The sequence below is a fragment of the Ranitomeya imitator genome, chromosome 6 (genome assembly GCF_032444005.1).
Source record: "Ranitomeya imitator isolate aRanImi1 chromosome 6, aRanImi1.pri, whole genome shotgun sequence".
In the NCBI taxonomy this organism is placed as follows: Eukaryota; Metazoa; Chordata; class Amphibia; order Anura; family Dendrobatidae; genus Ranitomeya; species Ranitomeya imitator.
Window position 1 is genome coordinate 161,042,227 of NC_091287.1, and position 16,831 is coordinate 161,059,057.

Here is a 16,831-nt window from a genome sequence, read left to right on the forward strand (position 1 = left end):
GGAACATGTCAACTTCAAAAATGCTACTTAACTGCAGATATAGTGGTAATTTGCAGGTAAATAACATTTAAATCCTGTAGTATCATCTCACCTCATCCCTCGGTTACCTTTAGAAAAGGAAAATCTGTCCGTGAGTTTGTTTCACACAGCCACTTTAATCCACCAAAACCAAAGGGTACGTGGCTTGATCGCCAAGAACAGGGAACATTTAGGTGTGGTTCCTGCATTTTTTGCAAATTTATCACACCTAGCAAAACCTTTACCAGTGCTGTCACGGGGAGAATTTTCCACAATAGATCTTTCGCCAACTGTAAAACAGTGGGGGTAGTATATTTGTGCTCCTGTACATGCCCCCTGGATTATGTGGGCAAAACGAAAAGACAATTCAAAGTGAGGATTGGGGAACACATTGAGGACATTACCCATCAACGTGATACCCCCCTGGCACGCCACGTGAATGGGGTACATTCGGGGGATGTAGGGTCTATCTCATTTAGGGCTATTGAGACTGTCCAAAAATCGGAAAGACAGGGAAACTGGGACAGAAAGATCATCCAGAGGGAGACGAGATGGATCTATCTAATGGAGTCTGTTAGTCCGGGGGGTCTTAATGAGCAATTAAACTTTGGGTGTTTTATTTGAATCTGGTGAACACCGTACAGAATTATGTCTTGCAGACGTTATATTGGTCCTGACAGACCATGACGTGATTCATCTACTAAGTCACTGATAGTGTAGTCACTTTGTTTATTTTCAGTATTCTTTTTGGAACCATTTAATTGCATTTTATCTGTTATCGCGGTTCTGGGAAAGGTGTATGTTAAACATATGTGAACATTATTACATCTACACAATCTGGGGGCGTCTTAAATACTGCTCTAGAATATTTATCTATTTATTTTGTTTGGGGACTAATGGAGGGACATATATAGGTGTCCCTGCTTTCTTTGGCACATTTTGTTTGGGCCGCGTTATATATATTCTGCTATATGGCAGCATTTAAGCGTGTTGTTTCCTTTCAGTATATGTAGGGGTATTATTGCCTCTGCATCTGCGCAGTCTTGCCCTGCATGTCGGGCAATCTGATCATGCGCACTAAATCTATCAGACCCTTGAGGAGGAGACACCGTAATAAGCTGTTACACTTCCTGGATAAGTATATCCCTGTTAGTGGAACGCAACTTGCGGTGCACCGCCGCTGTTGGCACCTGCGCAGTAAAGCTAGTCTCCAGGGCATGCGCACTCGCTCCATCTGAATGTGGCTCCGGACGTGCACCGGAAATAGTTTGTGCACTTCCGGGCTAATCGCAGTTATGCCTGAAGCGCGCTCCCAGCTCCATTATTTCCGGACCGCGTGCAGCGTCTGTATTTCTCGCTGCCCACGCCTATCATTGGCATCCCCTGATGAGCCCCGCAGGATCTCCTCCGGGGTGAAACGCGTCGGGATGAGACACTGTCTCTTAAGATAAGTGTATCGCTTATGTACACATATGCTGTTGTGGTGTCGGTCTATTATGATTTTTTTACCTGTTTTTTTTGCTGCATTACATTAACCATGCAGCATCATTGTGTCATTCCCCCTGATTATACATATTAATGTTTTGGGGCTTTGCCTGCATTGACAGTGATGCGATTGGCACAGGTGGTTTGTGACAGCCTCTGGTGATGCTTGTGCATATGCGATGATCCTAATAACATCTTTTTGGCAGTGACGCTATGTATGGATCAGTTTACTGAGGGCTCTGTTCTGGCGATGATGCCAATATCCGTTGATACCTACAGATCATCATATCTCTGGCGATGATGCCCTCACATATATCTGAATAGACTGACTTTTTTCTGGCGTTGATATCACTGTATATTTGGATCATGATACCTTCTGGCGACGATGCCCTCGCATATGCTATGACTCTGTTTTATTTTTTCTGGCGGTGATGCCATTAAGTTTTGATCAGCTTATTATTTATGCTCTATTCTTGGGACATGATGCCCTTATAAATATTCATATAATAGAATAAACTGATTATTTGTCTGGCGCCGATGCCAGTGTGCACTAAAAAGGGACTGAACATTGTCCATCATTTACGTTCAGATGTTTGAATGAATTTATCTTTTTCTGGCGCTGATGCCACTGTGCACTATAAGGGATTGACCTAAATATCATTAATAGCCATGTCCCTATATATATATTTTGTCTGGCATCGACACCATAAGATGTATTAAGACTCTTCTGTTTGCTAATAGGTGACTACTTGAGAATTTTTCTTATACTCCACCTGAATCTACCTCTGAGAAGAGTAAAGTGTGTTATCAAACAGTGTCTATACCTTATCTTTGTAAATCACCTCATCTTCTAGTGTTCACATTAGTAAGAGTCTTGGTAATCTCCTAGAGTCTATTATAATAAGCTCACCATCACTATCAGCAGTCAGTACTAGCTACAGCATTTTAGTGTACATATACACTTTTTTCTGTTTTTTTTTTTTTGTGGTGTTTGTTTGGGTGGTGGCTTGTGGTAGGGATACCTACTAGGGTTATCAGGGTCAGTCGACGTTGAGCGGTGGCGCCATTTCGTATCCCAGGGTGCCAACGTCCGCTGCAAGGAAGGGTACAGCTTAGGGTGAGGCACCACTATCATCCCTAGTCCTTTCCTTATTATCATATATATTTTTTCTGCTCTATTATTTTTTATGAGCTTATCCTGACCCTAGGATCCCTACTTTTTGTTTATAGGTTATAAGTGGTTCTTTATTTAATATTTAATTTTTATTTATTTACAATAAAAATATATTTTTTAGGTCTTTTTTGTATTTTTTGTTTTTTTCTAGTTGAATAGACCTTGGTCATTTTTTTCTGTTTTTTTCTCGTTTACTCCACATGACAATCCTTCTTGTCGTCAGATTGCTTCATCGATCAGTAAGGGACTCTGTGGCCCCAGCCCAGCGGTCCCTGTGTACGCCAAGATTCATGTATGGGGTTTAAAGGGTGAAGGCCAGGGCAACTCTTGGGATCTGGTACATAGAGTGGCTAGCATCAAGACAGCTCATGTAAGCCTTAACAGCTGTCAGTCTTCCATGAACAATGTACCCATAACAACTCCCTTTAAAGGGAACATGTCAACTTCAAAAATGCTACTTAACTGCAGATATAGTGGTAATTTGCAGGTAAATAACATTTAAATCCTGTATAGCCATTTTACTGGAAACACGGCTACAGGTAGAAAATGAAATTCTATCCTCCCTGCACCCACTCGGTTCTAGTCACGGACAGCTGTACGGAGCCATTACATTCACTGCAGTTTACACAGTGAGCGTGCTGAAATCACTCCTTGGCGCACAGTGTGCCCTGAAACCAATGTGGGCAGTGTGTGGGCACAGAGCCGGCTGTAAAGATAATCTCTTTCTACATTGACTATGGACATGAACCATACACAACCAAGTCAGTAACTGAATCGCAAGGGTTTTCCATCACTCCTGGGTTGTGTGATCCACTGCTCTGCGAGACACATGGCATCACAGAAAACTATGCAGTATTCCTAAATCTAATGCAAACATTCGTTACACTCCATCCCATCTGAGGTATTTTGTACTATTTGCAACAATCATTATTTAATGATTTTATTTTTTCTCATATTTTTGCATTAAATACATATGTTTTTTAATCATGCTCATTATTATTTATGCTCTGGTGAAATCCAGTTTTATAACGTCAACACATTAACACAATAAAAAAAATAAATATAAATGTTCTTTTATTTTTGTTTGTAACATGGCTTGTGAAACCGCCCCTTAAAGAGTGTCTGATATTGGTTTTTGGCACTGTATGTAGTGTATATTAGGCCCTTACTTTGGGGGTTTCATTGGTATAGCTCTTTGTGATTGAGAAAGGAGTCCACAGTGCTGCAAAATAGGCGGCTATTTGAGAGACCATTTTGAATTTAGTAAAATATATACTGCACATATATAATATCTGCAGCAAAGGGTTAATACAGCTCTTTTGCTATCTGCTGCCACAGAGATGTGCAAATCTGCAAAACTAAAGCCGAAAATGAGAAGGCGTTTAATAAAGAGACTATAGAAACCTTTGGAGGAATGTTGGACCATTGGGCTTGAATGCATTACTCAGGATGAACAAGGCATCCATCAGTGAGCTGATGTGACAGCAGGGGCTGTTACCGCTCTTCTCCTGATCCATCTTCAGAGCCGACTTATCATATTATAGTTCAAACTTGATTTGCCCATAATTACATACAATAAAGTATATTTTAGATATAGAAGCCTCCCTCCTGTATAACATTAGATTAGTAGAATCTGAAAAAAAAGAAACATTAAAAGGAATCTGAAGAAAAAGAAAGTGGCAGCACTCACCGATCTTCTTATGCAGGTGTATTTATTTGGTAAAAGTCTTCACGGCACAGGGGTGTGTAACATAGGGATGCGGGAGCAGAACGACGGCCGTTTCGCGCCGGTCTGGCGCTTCAACGGGTTCACCCGTTGAAGCGCCAGACCGGCGCGAAACGGCCGTCGTTCTGCTCCCGCATCCCTATGTTACACACCCCTGTGCCGTGAAGACTTTTACCAAATAAATACACCTGCATAAGAAGATCGGTGAGTGCTGCCACTTTCTTTTTCTTCATATCCACGCTATCTGGTTTTCTGGCTATAGCACCCGAGATCGGGGGGATCAGCTGAGGCTAATTAGCCTGAAGCGGAGGTAGTCAGCTGCAGCGGTGGTGCGGTCAGCTGTGCTCTCGTAGATGATTCATTAAAAGGAATCTGCCACCTAATCTGTAAGCAGCACAATGTGGAAAAAGAGACCATTATTTGAGCAATGTGCCACTTACTGGGCTGCTTGCTGTAGTTTTAATGAAATTATTGGTTCATCAGTAGAGAACTAGTAAACCTGCTGCCATGTAGTCCTCCATATTCATGAGCGCCGCATAATCCCACTCCCATCGCTGATTGGAGGCTTTCTGTGTACACTGTGCATAGGCAGAAAGCTGCCAATCAGTGGTATGGGCGGGGTTATACAGAACTCAGCATTTAGAGAACTGCTAGATCTGCAGCAGATATAACTGTGATTTTATCAAAACTGCAGCAAGAAGCCCAGTAAGTGACATTGTTAGAATTATGGTCTCTGCCCCATATCAGATGGGGTAGCAAAACCCTGATAAATTCCTTTTAAATATATCGTACCTCATATTTCTTTCGCCCCAGGAGCCAGTCAATGTGGTCATCCTGGTCCCGCTCTTTGGCCACCACGACATCTCTCGGACTGATTATGTAAAATAATGATTCTCCTTCAGCATATTCTGAGTAATTGGAAAACAGAAAAGTAATTACGGTAGTTACTGCCATCACTCACATGAGTCCGTCCCCCCAAACAATTACCATAGAGCCATTTCTATAGTAACTAATATGAGTGTCTGTGTGAGGTTTGGGTGTAAACAGGAAGAAATCCAAGCAACCATGGGAAGAACCGACAAAGCCTACAGTGAGAAAACCCTTCTATGTATATGCAGATACACTGCCGCCAGTGGTCATAGGCGAGGGGTGCCGGAGGGGGAGGCACGGGGCAATGGATTGGGCACTATGGATTCATACTTAATATGCGTGTTAGATTTTAGGCTCTTGTAGGCTGTCCACTTTTAGGGGACCAGAATTGATTAACTTTACTAAAATCTATGTATTTGGGGATAAAAATAATTGACTTTTACAGGGTCTTTGTTTTGCTGCTCGTTCAACTTGCGTGGTCATAAATCAACTGATGGGAGCTCAGAAGAAGACAGAGAAACAAGTTACTAACTCTCTGGTCATTCATTATGAAGAAGCTCACTGACAGATTTTCAGCTAGCTCATTCTGCAGCCAGCGACAGTCGATGCATCACAGAGGACATAGAAGGTCAACGGTGAAAATGTTTCTTAGCCCCAAATAAATGCATATATACAGTATATATGTACATATTGTCCCTAACGGTAGACAGCCAATATTCTCGTGCTCCTTGGACTGGTAGAACAGCCTTTTAAATTGATAGATCTGCTTTAAAATAAATGCAGAGGAGAAGGGACAACTTAACCAAAGGAGTCCAAGTCACATAGAAAAGTGTGCAGAAGAAATGGACTGGTTCAGTGTATGGAGAATCTGTGTAAATGCTCAGTGAGAAATAGCATGTCAATGCCAGACCTTTTTATTGAGCTGTGCAACATGAAGACAGGATAACATTAAAGCAGCGCACTACTGTCCATCTACAGCCAGCTGTTCCCAGGTACAGGCCTTCATCAGGACAGAGCCAGGTTTGCCTGGCTGAATGGGACACCCCTGATATAATTTTGGGATCAGCATCTCTACTTAGGGCACATACTGTATGTCAAACTATGGTCCAAGGGCCAAATCTGGCCTGCAGGGTGCGTATATTTGGCCCGCGATGCCAGCATTGCACTTTCAACTACAGTATATCTGCATCTCAGATACTGATACAGTTGAAAGCAATGATGGTAGAGGGAGCCCTCTGCCATCACCCCCCCTCTGCATCTGACATCTCAGCTGCACCAATGTGGGGTCATTATACTGTATGGAGCACAGTGTGGGGGCAATTATATTGTTTGGAGGACTATGTGGGGCCATTATACTGTATGGATGGCAATACAGGGCAATGTTATATTGTATGGAGGACTATGTGGAGCCATTATACTATATGGAGCACTATGTGAGGTCATTATACTGTATGGAGCACTATGTGGAGCCATTATACTGTATGGAGCATTATGTGGGGCCATTATACTGTATGGAGCACTATGTGGGGCCAATATACTGTATGGAGCAATATGTGGGGCCATTATACTGCATGGAGCACTATGTGAGGCCATTATACTGTATGGAAGGCGATGAAGGGCCCCGTTATACTGTATGAAGCACTGTGTGGGGCCCATTATACTGTATGGAGGACTATATGGGACCATTATACTGCATGAAGCACTATGTGAGGCCATTATATTGTATGGAAGGCGATGAAGGGCCCCGTTATACTGTATGAAGCACTGTGTGGGGCCCATTATACTGTATGGAGGACTATGTGGGGCCGTTATACAATAAGGAGCATTATGTGGAGCACATTATACTGTATGGAACACGGTGTGGGGCCAATTATACTGTATATAGGACTATGTGGGGCCATTATACTGTATGGATGGCAATACAGGGCCCTTTTATATTGTATGGAGGACTATGTGGAGCCATTATACTATATGGAGCACTTTTTGTGACCATTATACTGTATGGAGCACTATGTGGGGCCATTATACTGCATGAAGCACTATGTGGGGCCATTATACTGTATGGAAGGTAATGAAGGGCCCTGTTATACTGAATAGAGCACTGTGTAGGGCCCATTATACTGTATGGAGGACTATGTGGGGCCATTATACAATATGGAGCACTATGTGGAGCACATTATACTGTATGGAGCACGGTGTGAGGCCAATTATACTGTATGGAGGACTATATGGGGCCATTATACTGTATGGATGGCAATACAGGGCCCTGTTATATTGTGTAGACGACTATGTGAAGCCATTATACTATATGGAGCACATTGTGAAGTCATCATACTGTATGGAGCACTTTTTGTGACCATTATACTGTATGGAGCACTATGTGGGACTTACTACACTTTATGAAGCACTTTTGTGGTCATTATACTGTATGGAGGGCTGTGTGAGGACTACAGTTGGAGAATCATACTGTGATGGGGTCACCACTCTTTGTCGGGGGGATATTATTCCAATATTTTATTCTAAGATCTATTATTCTAAATGTACTTTGCTCGTGGGACAATACTTTTAACTTTGTTTCCATATGAAAAAGTTAATTGTTTATTTGATGAGAAATACTTTCTCAATTGTAGACATTTTTTTTTTTAATAAATAGGTTGGCCCACGACTTTGTCCAAGCTTTTAATTTTGTCCCTCTATGTAAATGAGTTTGACATCCCTGACTTAGGGACATCAGCTATTTGTGGGTGGGGTTTTATTGGCAATGCCATAGGAGCTCTTTTCCAGGTAAGAAAACCAGTCCTAATATGTACACCACCACTGTATTCTTACCCAGACGATAATCCCGACACTCGTTCTCTCGAAAGCCCCTGACTGTTATGGCGTCCGAGGAGACTTCTTCACAAGAATCTGACTGAGGCTGAATAATATCGAGGCGAGGCCGGGCACAGAGCTCTTTATTCTGGAAAAGGAACAAGAAGGTCTTGTAGCAAAAAATAAAGTCACAGTTCAAGATATGACAATTCTTAAAAAAAATTATATATTTATCCACCAGAGAACTTGCTACATTGTGTAAAGGTACAACATTGATGACCAAAGCTTAAAGGGGTGTTCTTGGTCATCAGTATCATATTGGTGGCAGTCCAACCCCACCAATCAGCAGACCAGACAGAAGAGCCCACAGTGCACCACAAGTGACACAGCTCTGTATAGACAACGCAGCAGCGGCCTGGACGGTACGGCAGCTCAGCCTGCATTAGTGAATGAGAGGAAGTGGCAGTACCACTTATAACAAACGTGGCCAGTCGCTTCACATTAAAGCTATATATGGCATCAAAACATAAACCAGCGCATTCTGGATGTGACACGGTCCGTAATCTTGGTATATGATGATGACCTTTCCAATATTAAAGGGGTTCTCCACTATTTGGACAACCTGTTTTTAAATGAACCAGTCCCACCTGTCAAGTAAAAATAACAGTTACTCACCTCCCGCACTGGTGCTTTTTCAGCAGTGTCGGTGCTAGGTCTCCCGTGAGCACTTCAGCCAATCAGTGGACACTACAGGACTGCTGTGCTCTCACATTTTCCACTTGTCCAAAGTTCTTCTGAGAGACATAAGAACACAACAGCCCACTAGTGGCCAAAGATTAGCTGCAGGGCTCACGCGGCATAACAGTGTGAGGAGCTCCAGAAAACCCATTGTTGGAACAAGCCCAGTGCGGGAAGGGAGTATCTGTTATTTTTATTTTACATGGGGGTTACTTAATGTCCCACCCAAGCAAATATTGTGGCCTAGCTGCAGTATAAGGTGAAGCCACATGGATGTGAGTGCTGCCGTGTTCATTAATGCAATTATAAAAAAAAGTACAGTGGTGCTAACAGATTTCTATGGCCAACTTATTCGAATACAATATTCAGCCATGACTTATAAAATGTAAGGTGCACATATACCGATAAAAACTCATTACTGCTTTTTTTCAGTCAAGATGGGGTGCAGAGTGAACATTAGTGAAAAAAATGAACTTTTTTGAATTTACCAAACGGCTGCAATGAAACAAATAGTGAAAAATTTAAAGGGGTCTGAATACTTTCCGCACCCACTGTGTACACTTCAAAACACAGTCCAAAAGCTGCTGCTACCCAATGGTAAGTAGCTAACAATTACATGATGTGTTTCTTAGTTACATCCGTTTCTGGGAGAGGGAATATGCAGCAGTAATGACATATTTCATAGGGACTGACACCTAAGGCTACGTTCACATTTGCGTTGTGCGGCGCTGCGTCGGCGACGCAACGCACAACGCAAATATGAACGCATGCACAAACGCTGCGTTTTGCGACGCATGCGTCGCTTTTTGCATGGTTTTGGGCGCAGGAAAAACTGCATCATGCTGCGTTCCCTGCGCCCTGACGCATGCGCTGCAGTGACGCATGCGTCGCAAAACGCAAATGCAACGCATGTCCATGCGCCCCCATGTTAAATATAGGGGCGCATGGCGCGTGCGTCGCCGCGGCTGCGCCCGACGCAGCCGGGAGCGGCGCAAATGTGAACGTAGCCTAAGTTTTAAAAGGGTTGTCTAGTACTCGGACAACCCCTTCTTAATCACTATGTTTCCCTGCAGTAAAATAACAGCTATACTCCTCTACAGTGCTGTCGCCTTTCCATCGATGTCGACTCTCCAGGGGATGACACCATTCCTATAGCCAATCCGCACTGGATTCACCCATCTCTTTGGACAAATCAAGACATCTGAAACAAGTGAGAAATCATCTGCAGCTCTCACTTCCACCGGATGTCAAGTACGTTTGTAAGAGAGGAGAGTGAAGCCAGGGTTAACTGGCCGCAGGGACTGCATAACATAATGTCACGAGATCAACGGGAGAGCCAGTACGCACACCTCTGGATGTGAGCATAAGTGTTATTATCTTACTAGGGGGACCAGGGATTCCCATGGTGTAGTCCAAGAAGTAGACAGCCCCTTAAATGATAAGGAATGGCAAAGTTTACTTGCTCAACAGAGATACATTATAAGAATATAGAAAACAGTCTAAACAGCTTCAGACAGGTCTTTGGCTGTTTGCAATAAATGCCAAACTCTTCTAGGAGGCAGCCTCCTGGGAGCCCGGCTGAGTGCTCCAGTCAGGCGCTTGGCAAATAGGTCATTTTGATACAGGAAGATGCAGCTAAGTTTTTAGTTTCGCATTGTGGACATTCCGATAAATGACCATTCAGGTCATACAAGGGAAGTTTAACTCCACATAATCAAATCGGTGTCCCACAGAAAATAAAACCAAATTACATTCACCTACTGACGTGGCACAAATCATATGATGGCAACGATGATGTTCACGGTGGGTGACGTGATAATGTTGTTGTGTAATGTGACCGCTGCAGCTAATCAGAGTTACAGAGTTGCAGTGGATTTAAAAAGTCTACTCACCCCTGTTAAAATGCCAGGTTTCTGGCATCATACCAAGAAGAATTATTTTAGAACCTTTTCCACTTTTAATGTAATCAATAAATTAGATATTAGAGATACCATAGAACACTGCGAAGACTGTCATCAAGAAGTGGCTAAACATGGCATAACAGGGACATCACCTAGAACTGGATATTCCACAAAAAATGTTGAAAATACAAGAATATTGGCCTGAGAGGCTGTGAAGAGGCCTGCAGTAACATTAAAGGAGCTGCAGGATTTTTGGCAAGTACTGGTTGTGTACTGTTTGTGACAACAATCTTCTGTATTCTTCATATGTCTGGCCAGTGGGGTAGGATGGCAAGAAAGAAACCTTTTCTTACAAAGAATAATATTGAAAACATACATCAAGTTTGCTTAAAAACATGTGGGAAATTTGTTAAGGTCTGATGAGACCAAGGTTAAACATTTTGGCAATAATGCCAACAGCCATCGATGGCACAAAGCCAACACTGTGCATTATCAAAAGAATACCATACCCTCAGTGAAGAATGGTAGAGGAAGCATTATGCTTTGGGACTGTTTTTCGGCTGCTGCCACTGAGGTTTTAATCAAGGTGGAGGGAATTCCAATCAGTTCCAAATATCAGTCAATTTTGCAACAAAAACTTCAGGTTTCTGCTAAAAATGTGAAGATGAATTTCACCTTTCAGTATGACAATTGTAAGCAAACCTTCAAATCTACAAAAGAATGGCTTCGCCAGAAGAAGATCAGAGTTTTTGAATGTCCCATCTGTGCACAGTAGATAACTTCACAATTTGACAGATTTAGAGAGCTACTGCAAGGAAGAGTGGGCAAGCACTGCCAGTTCTCGATTTTCCCTGCTGATAAACTCCTACACAAAAAATAGGCTGAGTACTGTCATAAATTCAAAGGGAACTTCAACAAACTACTTGTTTAAAGGTGTGCATATTTATGCAACCACATTATTTTAGTTCTTTAGGTTTCTTTTTGCACCTGACAAAAATTTATTTAATTATTCAATTGATTTGTAATGATTATAGGTGACATTAAAAGTGGAAAAATCTCTGCAATGATTCTTCTCGGTATGATTTTTTTACATGACACAAACCTGGCATTTTAACAGGGGTGCAGAGACTTTATATATCCATTATATATAGGCTGAAAAAAAAACCTCAGGTCCATCAAGTTGAACCTATCTGCACCAGTTATTCTATATTGCTAGATTATGTATAACCCACAATAGCATTTGTTGAGAGAAAAGCATCCAGACCCTTTTTAGTTGCTGATATAGTGTCTGCCACTACTACCTCTTGTGGTAGGGCCTTCCATAGTCTGACTGCTCTAACTGTAAAGAACCCTTTCACATTTAGCTGCCGGAATCACCTTTCCTGCACACGTAATGAGTGCCCTGGTCCTTTATAACAATAACAATAATTAAAACAGTCCTTTGCAATGACCACACGTATTTATACACATATCGTAAATGAAATGATCTCCGAAGTGTCCATTTTCTAAGCTAAACAAGCCGAACTTTTCTAAAATCTCATTACAGGAGATGCTTTTATCCCGTGTAATAACCTAGCTGCTCGCCTTTGAATGGACTAATGATACATTGGGTTCACAGGATTTTATTTCTCCTTTTATACACCCTAAAATCTTGTTTGCTTTCGCAGTTGCTGCTTGGGCTGTTGACCAGCTTCAGTCTTTACCATTTTGTCAAACTTAACCACGCTCACTGAATATTGTTGAGCGGCAGCCAATCAGCAGCTGATGATTGGTTGCAGTGGTCGCTGATAGGTTGCAGTGGTCAAGTGATATTTTGGTATCACCACCGGGAACAGCAGAGCTAACATCACAGGATGTGATCGCCTATTTAACACTGAATGGATTAAGGAGTTGTCCAGTAGTGCACAACTCAAGTAATTAGGGCAGTGTAGAGAACAGACATAGTAAGACAAGTTACAAGCAGGTTGGCATCAAAGACCACCCGAAAACTGTGTCACGTGCGTAAAATAAACCAAAATATGTAGCAAAGCACAGAGAGGTGTGTTTGTGGATGGCAACTTGGATCACAGCATAAATGTGATAACCCTGTAGGTAAACCCTGCAAGAATTGTAAATACATAACTGCAGTCTTTACCTATTAAACATCCATAGGACAAAAAAAGTTACAAAACAATATAAAGGCAACATAAAGATCCAGTGCTGGGCAGGTGCCCGACATGGTAGTAAATCTGGTAGAGAAAGGCCACTGCCATATAGTAAAGGCTGGCCCGCTGAGCCGAGCATCCTGGGGATGGGGGAGCATTATATATGTGTGTATAAGGGATAAGACAGGATCATTACCGCATTATCAGACGTCTCCTTCACAAAGAAAAGCATCACAAACTGGTCACAGACGGGCGCTATTCCGCTAATGAAGAATTCTGTGTCAAACTGGGAAACTGTATAGAGAATACACACAAAGTGAGTAAGATACATAATAAAGGTGTGAACAAACAACCACAAGCAGTACAACATGGAGTTTCGGCATGAATTTCACATTAGGACCTGCAAGGTTTAGTGGCTATACGCAAAATTTACTGGCAGCATGTTTAGATTACAGGATTATCTAATGATAATTAATTTGTGATATTTGTGCAGTGTAAATCCACCTTAAGAAGAGCAATTGATAAGATTACAGGAAATCTCTACTTTTCTCATTATGCCATTTATAGGTTTAAATTCTCTGCCGACTCCTTACTATAGATTTATAGTATTGAAGGCCGCTTTCATGGTGAAGGGATATCCATCTCCTATAGCAGCTATATTACTGAAAACGCCTTACGACTCGCTATATCGCAAACTGGAAATTTATATCACCAGCCACAATCCAATCAGAGACTTTAGTTCCTTTGTAGCCAAACCCAGCTTAAACGTAAAGCATATTGGTCAGCAGATTCCACACTACAAATTGCATACATTATTATATTGCTTTCTCAGACCAAAGGAGGCTGGTGTACTTGTTTTGAGAATCCATTAAACTGCAAAGATGAATACTTTTTGAAAGTTTCCTAGTCTGTTGTTAAAATGAGCATTGTATGAGTACAGATTTATGTCGACTCTTAAAATGCTCACTTTACTATCAAGATCATAAAGCCACTCTGGCTGGAATTTTTCAAAGTAAGTGCACCCGTCTCTTCAGGCTACAGATTTCTATTTATTAATGGGTCCATTTTGTACTGTGAGTTCTGGTGCCCCAGTACAGGTCCTTCTCAAAAAATTAGCATATAGTGTTAAATTTCATTATTTACCATAATGTAATGATTACAATTAAACTTTCATATATTATAGATTCATTATCCACCAACTGAAATTTGTCAGGTCTTTTATTCTTTTAATACTGATGATTTTGGCATACAACTCCTGATAACCCAAAAAACCTGTCTCAATAAATTAGCATATTTCACCCATCCAATCAAATAAAAGTGTTTTTTAACAACAAACAAAAAAACCATCAAATAATAATGTTCAGTTATGCACTCAATACTTGGTCGGGAATCCTTTGGCAGAAATGACTGCTTCAATGCGGCGTGGCATGGAGGCAATCAGCCTGTGACACTGCTGAGATGTTATGGAGGCCCAGGATGCTTCAATAGCGGCCTTAAGCTCATCCAGAGTGTTGGGTCTTGCGTCTCTCAACTTTCTCTTCACAATATCCCACAGATTCTCTATGGGGTTCAGGTCAGGAGAGTTGGCAGGCCAATTGAGCACAGTAATACCATGGTCAGTAAACCATTTACCAGTGGTTTTGGCACTGTGAGCAGGTGCCAGGTCGTGCTGAAAAATGAAATCTTCATCTCCATAAAGCATTTCAGCCGATGGAAGCATGAAGTGCTCCAAAATCTCCTGATAGCTAGCTGCATTGACCCTGCCCTTGATGAAACACAGTGGACCAACACCAGCAGCTGACATGGCACCCCACACCATCACTGACTGTGGGTACTTGACACTGGACTTCAGGCATTTTGGCATTTCCTTCTCCCCAGTCTTCCTCCAGACTCTGGCACCTTGATTTCCGAATGACATGCAAAATTTGCTTTCATCAGAAAAAAGTACTTGGGACCACTTAGCAACAGTCCAGTGCTGCTTCTCTGTAGCCCAGGTCAGGCGCCTCTGCCGCTGTTTATGGTTCAAAAGTGGCTTTACCTGGGGAATGCGGCACCTGTAGCCCATTTCCTGCACACGCCTGTGCACGGTGGCTCTGGATGTTTCCACACCAGACTCAGTCCACTGCTTCCTCAGGTTCCCCAAGGTCTGGAATCGGTCCTTCTCCACAATCTTCCTCAGGGTCCGGTCTCCTCTTCTCGTTGTACAGCGTTTTCTGCCAAATTGTTTCCTTCCAACAGACTTACCATTGAGGTGCCTTGATACAGCACTCTGGGAACAGCCTATTTGTTGAGAAATTTCTTTCTGGGTCTTACCCTCTTGCTTGAGGGTGTCAATGATGGCCTTCTTGACATCTGTCAGGTCGCTAGTCTTACCCATGATGGGGGTTTTGAGTAATGAACCAGGCAGGGAGTTTATAAAAGCCTCAGGTATCTTTTGCATGTGTTTAGAGTTAATTAGTTGATTCAGAAGATTAGGGTAATAGGTCGTTTAGAGAACCTTTTCTTGATATGCTAATTTATTGAGACAGGTTTTTTGGGTTATCAGGAGTTGTATGCCAAAATCATCAGTATTAAAAGAATAAAAGACCTGACAAATTTCAGTTGGTGGATAATGAATCTATAATATATGAAAGTTTAATTGTAATCATTACATTATGGTAAATAATGAAATTTAACACTATATGCTAATTTTTTGAGAAGGACCTGTATAAGTATTTTTCATTCTTTCATTGTTGCATACCAAGAGATTGTTTTTTGCAGGAGTTGTGTTTTTTGTAGCACTATTTTGAAGTATAAGTAACCTATTGATCAACTTTTATTAATCCTTTTTGGGGAATAGTGGAAAAAAATCAATAATGCCGAAGTTTTTAAATTTTGTGCTGTTCATCACACAGAGTACTACATTTATTTTGTAGGTTGGGACGATTCTGAATAAGTGCAGAAAAATCATTCAGGGCTTGGATATAATTTGGGCTGTCACAATTTTACCAGTAACATATAGTAACATAGTTAGTAAGGCCAAAAAAAGACATTTGTCCATCCAGTTCAGCCTATATTCCATCATAATAAATACCCAGATCTACGTCCTTCTACAGAACCTAATAATTGTATGATACAATATTGTTCTGCTCCAGGAAGACATCCAGGCCTCTCTTGAACCCCTCGACTGAGTTCGCCATCACCACCTCCTCAGGCAAGCAATTCCAGATTCTCACTGCCCTAACAGTAAAGAATCCTCTTCTATGTTGGTGGAAAAACCTTCTCTCCTCCAGACGCAAAGAATGCCCCCTTGTGCCCGTCACCTTCCTTGGTATAAACAGATCCTCAGCGAGATATTTGTATTGTCCCCTTATATACTTATACATGGTTATTAGATCGCCCCTCAGTCGTCTTTTTTCTAGACTAAATAATCCTAATTTCGCTAATCTATCTGGGTATTGTAGTTCTCCCATCCCCTTTATTAATTTTGTTGCCCTCCTTTGTACTCTCTCTAGTTCCATTATATCCTTCCTGAGCACCGGTGCCCAAAACTGGACACAGTACTCCATGTGCGGTCTAACTAGGGATTTGTACAGAGGCAGTATAATGCTCTCATCATGTGTATCCAGACCTCTTTTAATGCACCCCATGATCCTGTTTGCCTTGGCAGCTGCTGCCTGGCACTGGCTGCTCCAGGTAAGTTTATCATTAACTAGGATCCCCAAGTCCTTCTCCCTGTCAGATTTACCCAGTGGTTTCCCGTTCAGTGTGTAATGGTGATATTGATTCCCTCTTCCCATGTGTATAACCTTACATTTATCATTGTTAAACCTCATCTGCCACCTTTCAGCCCAAGTTTCCAACTTATCCAGATCCATCTGTAGCAGAATACTATCTTCTCTTGTATTAACTGCTTTACATAGTTTTGTATCATCTGCAAATATCGATATTTTACTGTGTAAACCCTCTACCAGATCATTAATGA

General features: G+C 41.8%; 1 protein-coding gene across 3 annotated transcripts in view; it reads right to left on the bottom strand.

Moving 5' to 3' along the window:
• Positions 1–16,831, bottom strand: part of VPS41 (VPS41 subunit of HOPS complex) — a 354,940-nt gene that overhangs the window by 144,431 nt on the left and 193,678 nt on the right. For all 3 annotated transcript variants that reach the window (XM_069730259.1, XM_069730260.1, XM_069730261.1), the window contains exons 11-13: positions 13,064–13,161; positions 8,103–8,232; positions 5,196–5,311 (exon numbers count right to left, since the gene is read on the bottom strand). In XM_069730259.1, coding sequence (XP_069586360.1) covers positions 5,196–5,311; positions 8,103–8,232; positions 13,064–13,161 — 344 coding nt within the window. The remainder of the gene's footprint in view (positions 1–5,195; positions 5,312–8,102; positions 8,233–13,063; positions 13,162–16,831) is intronic.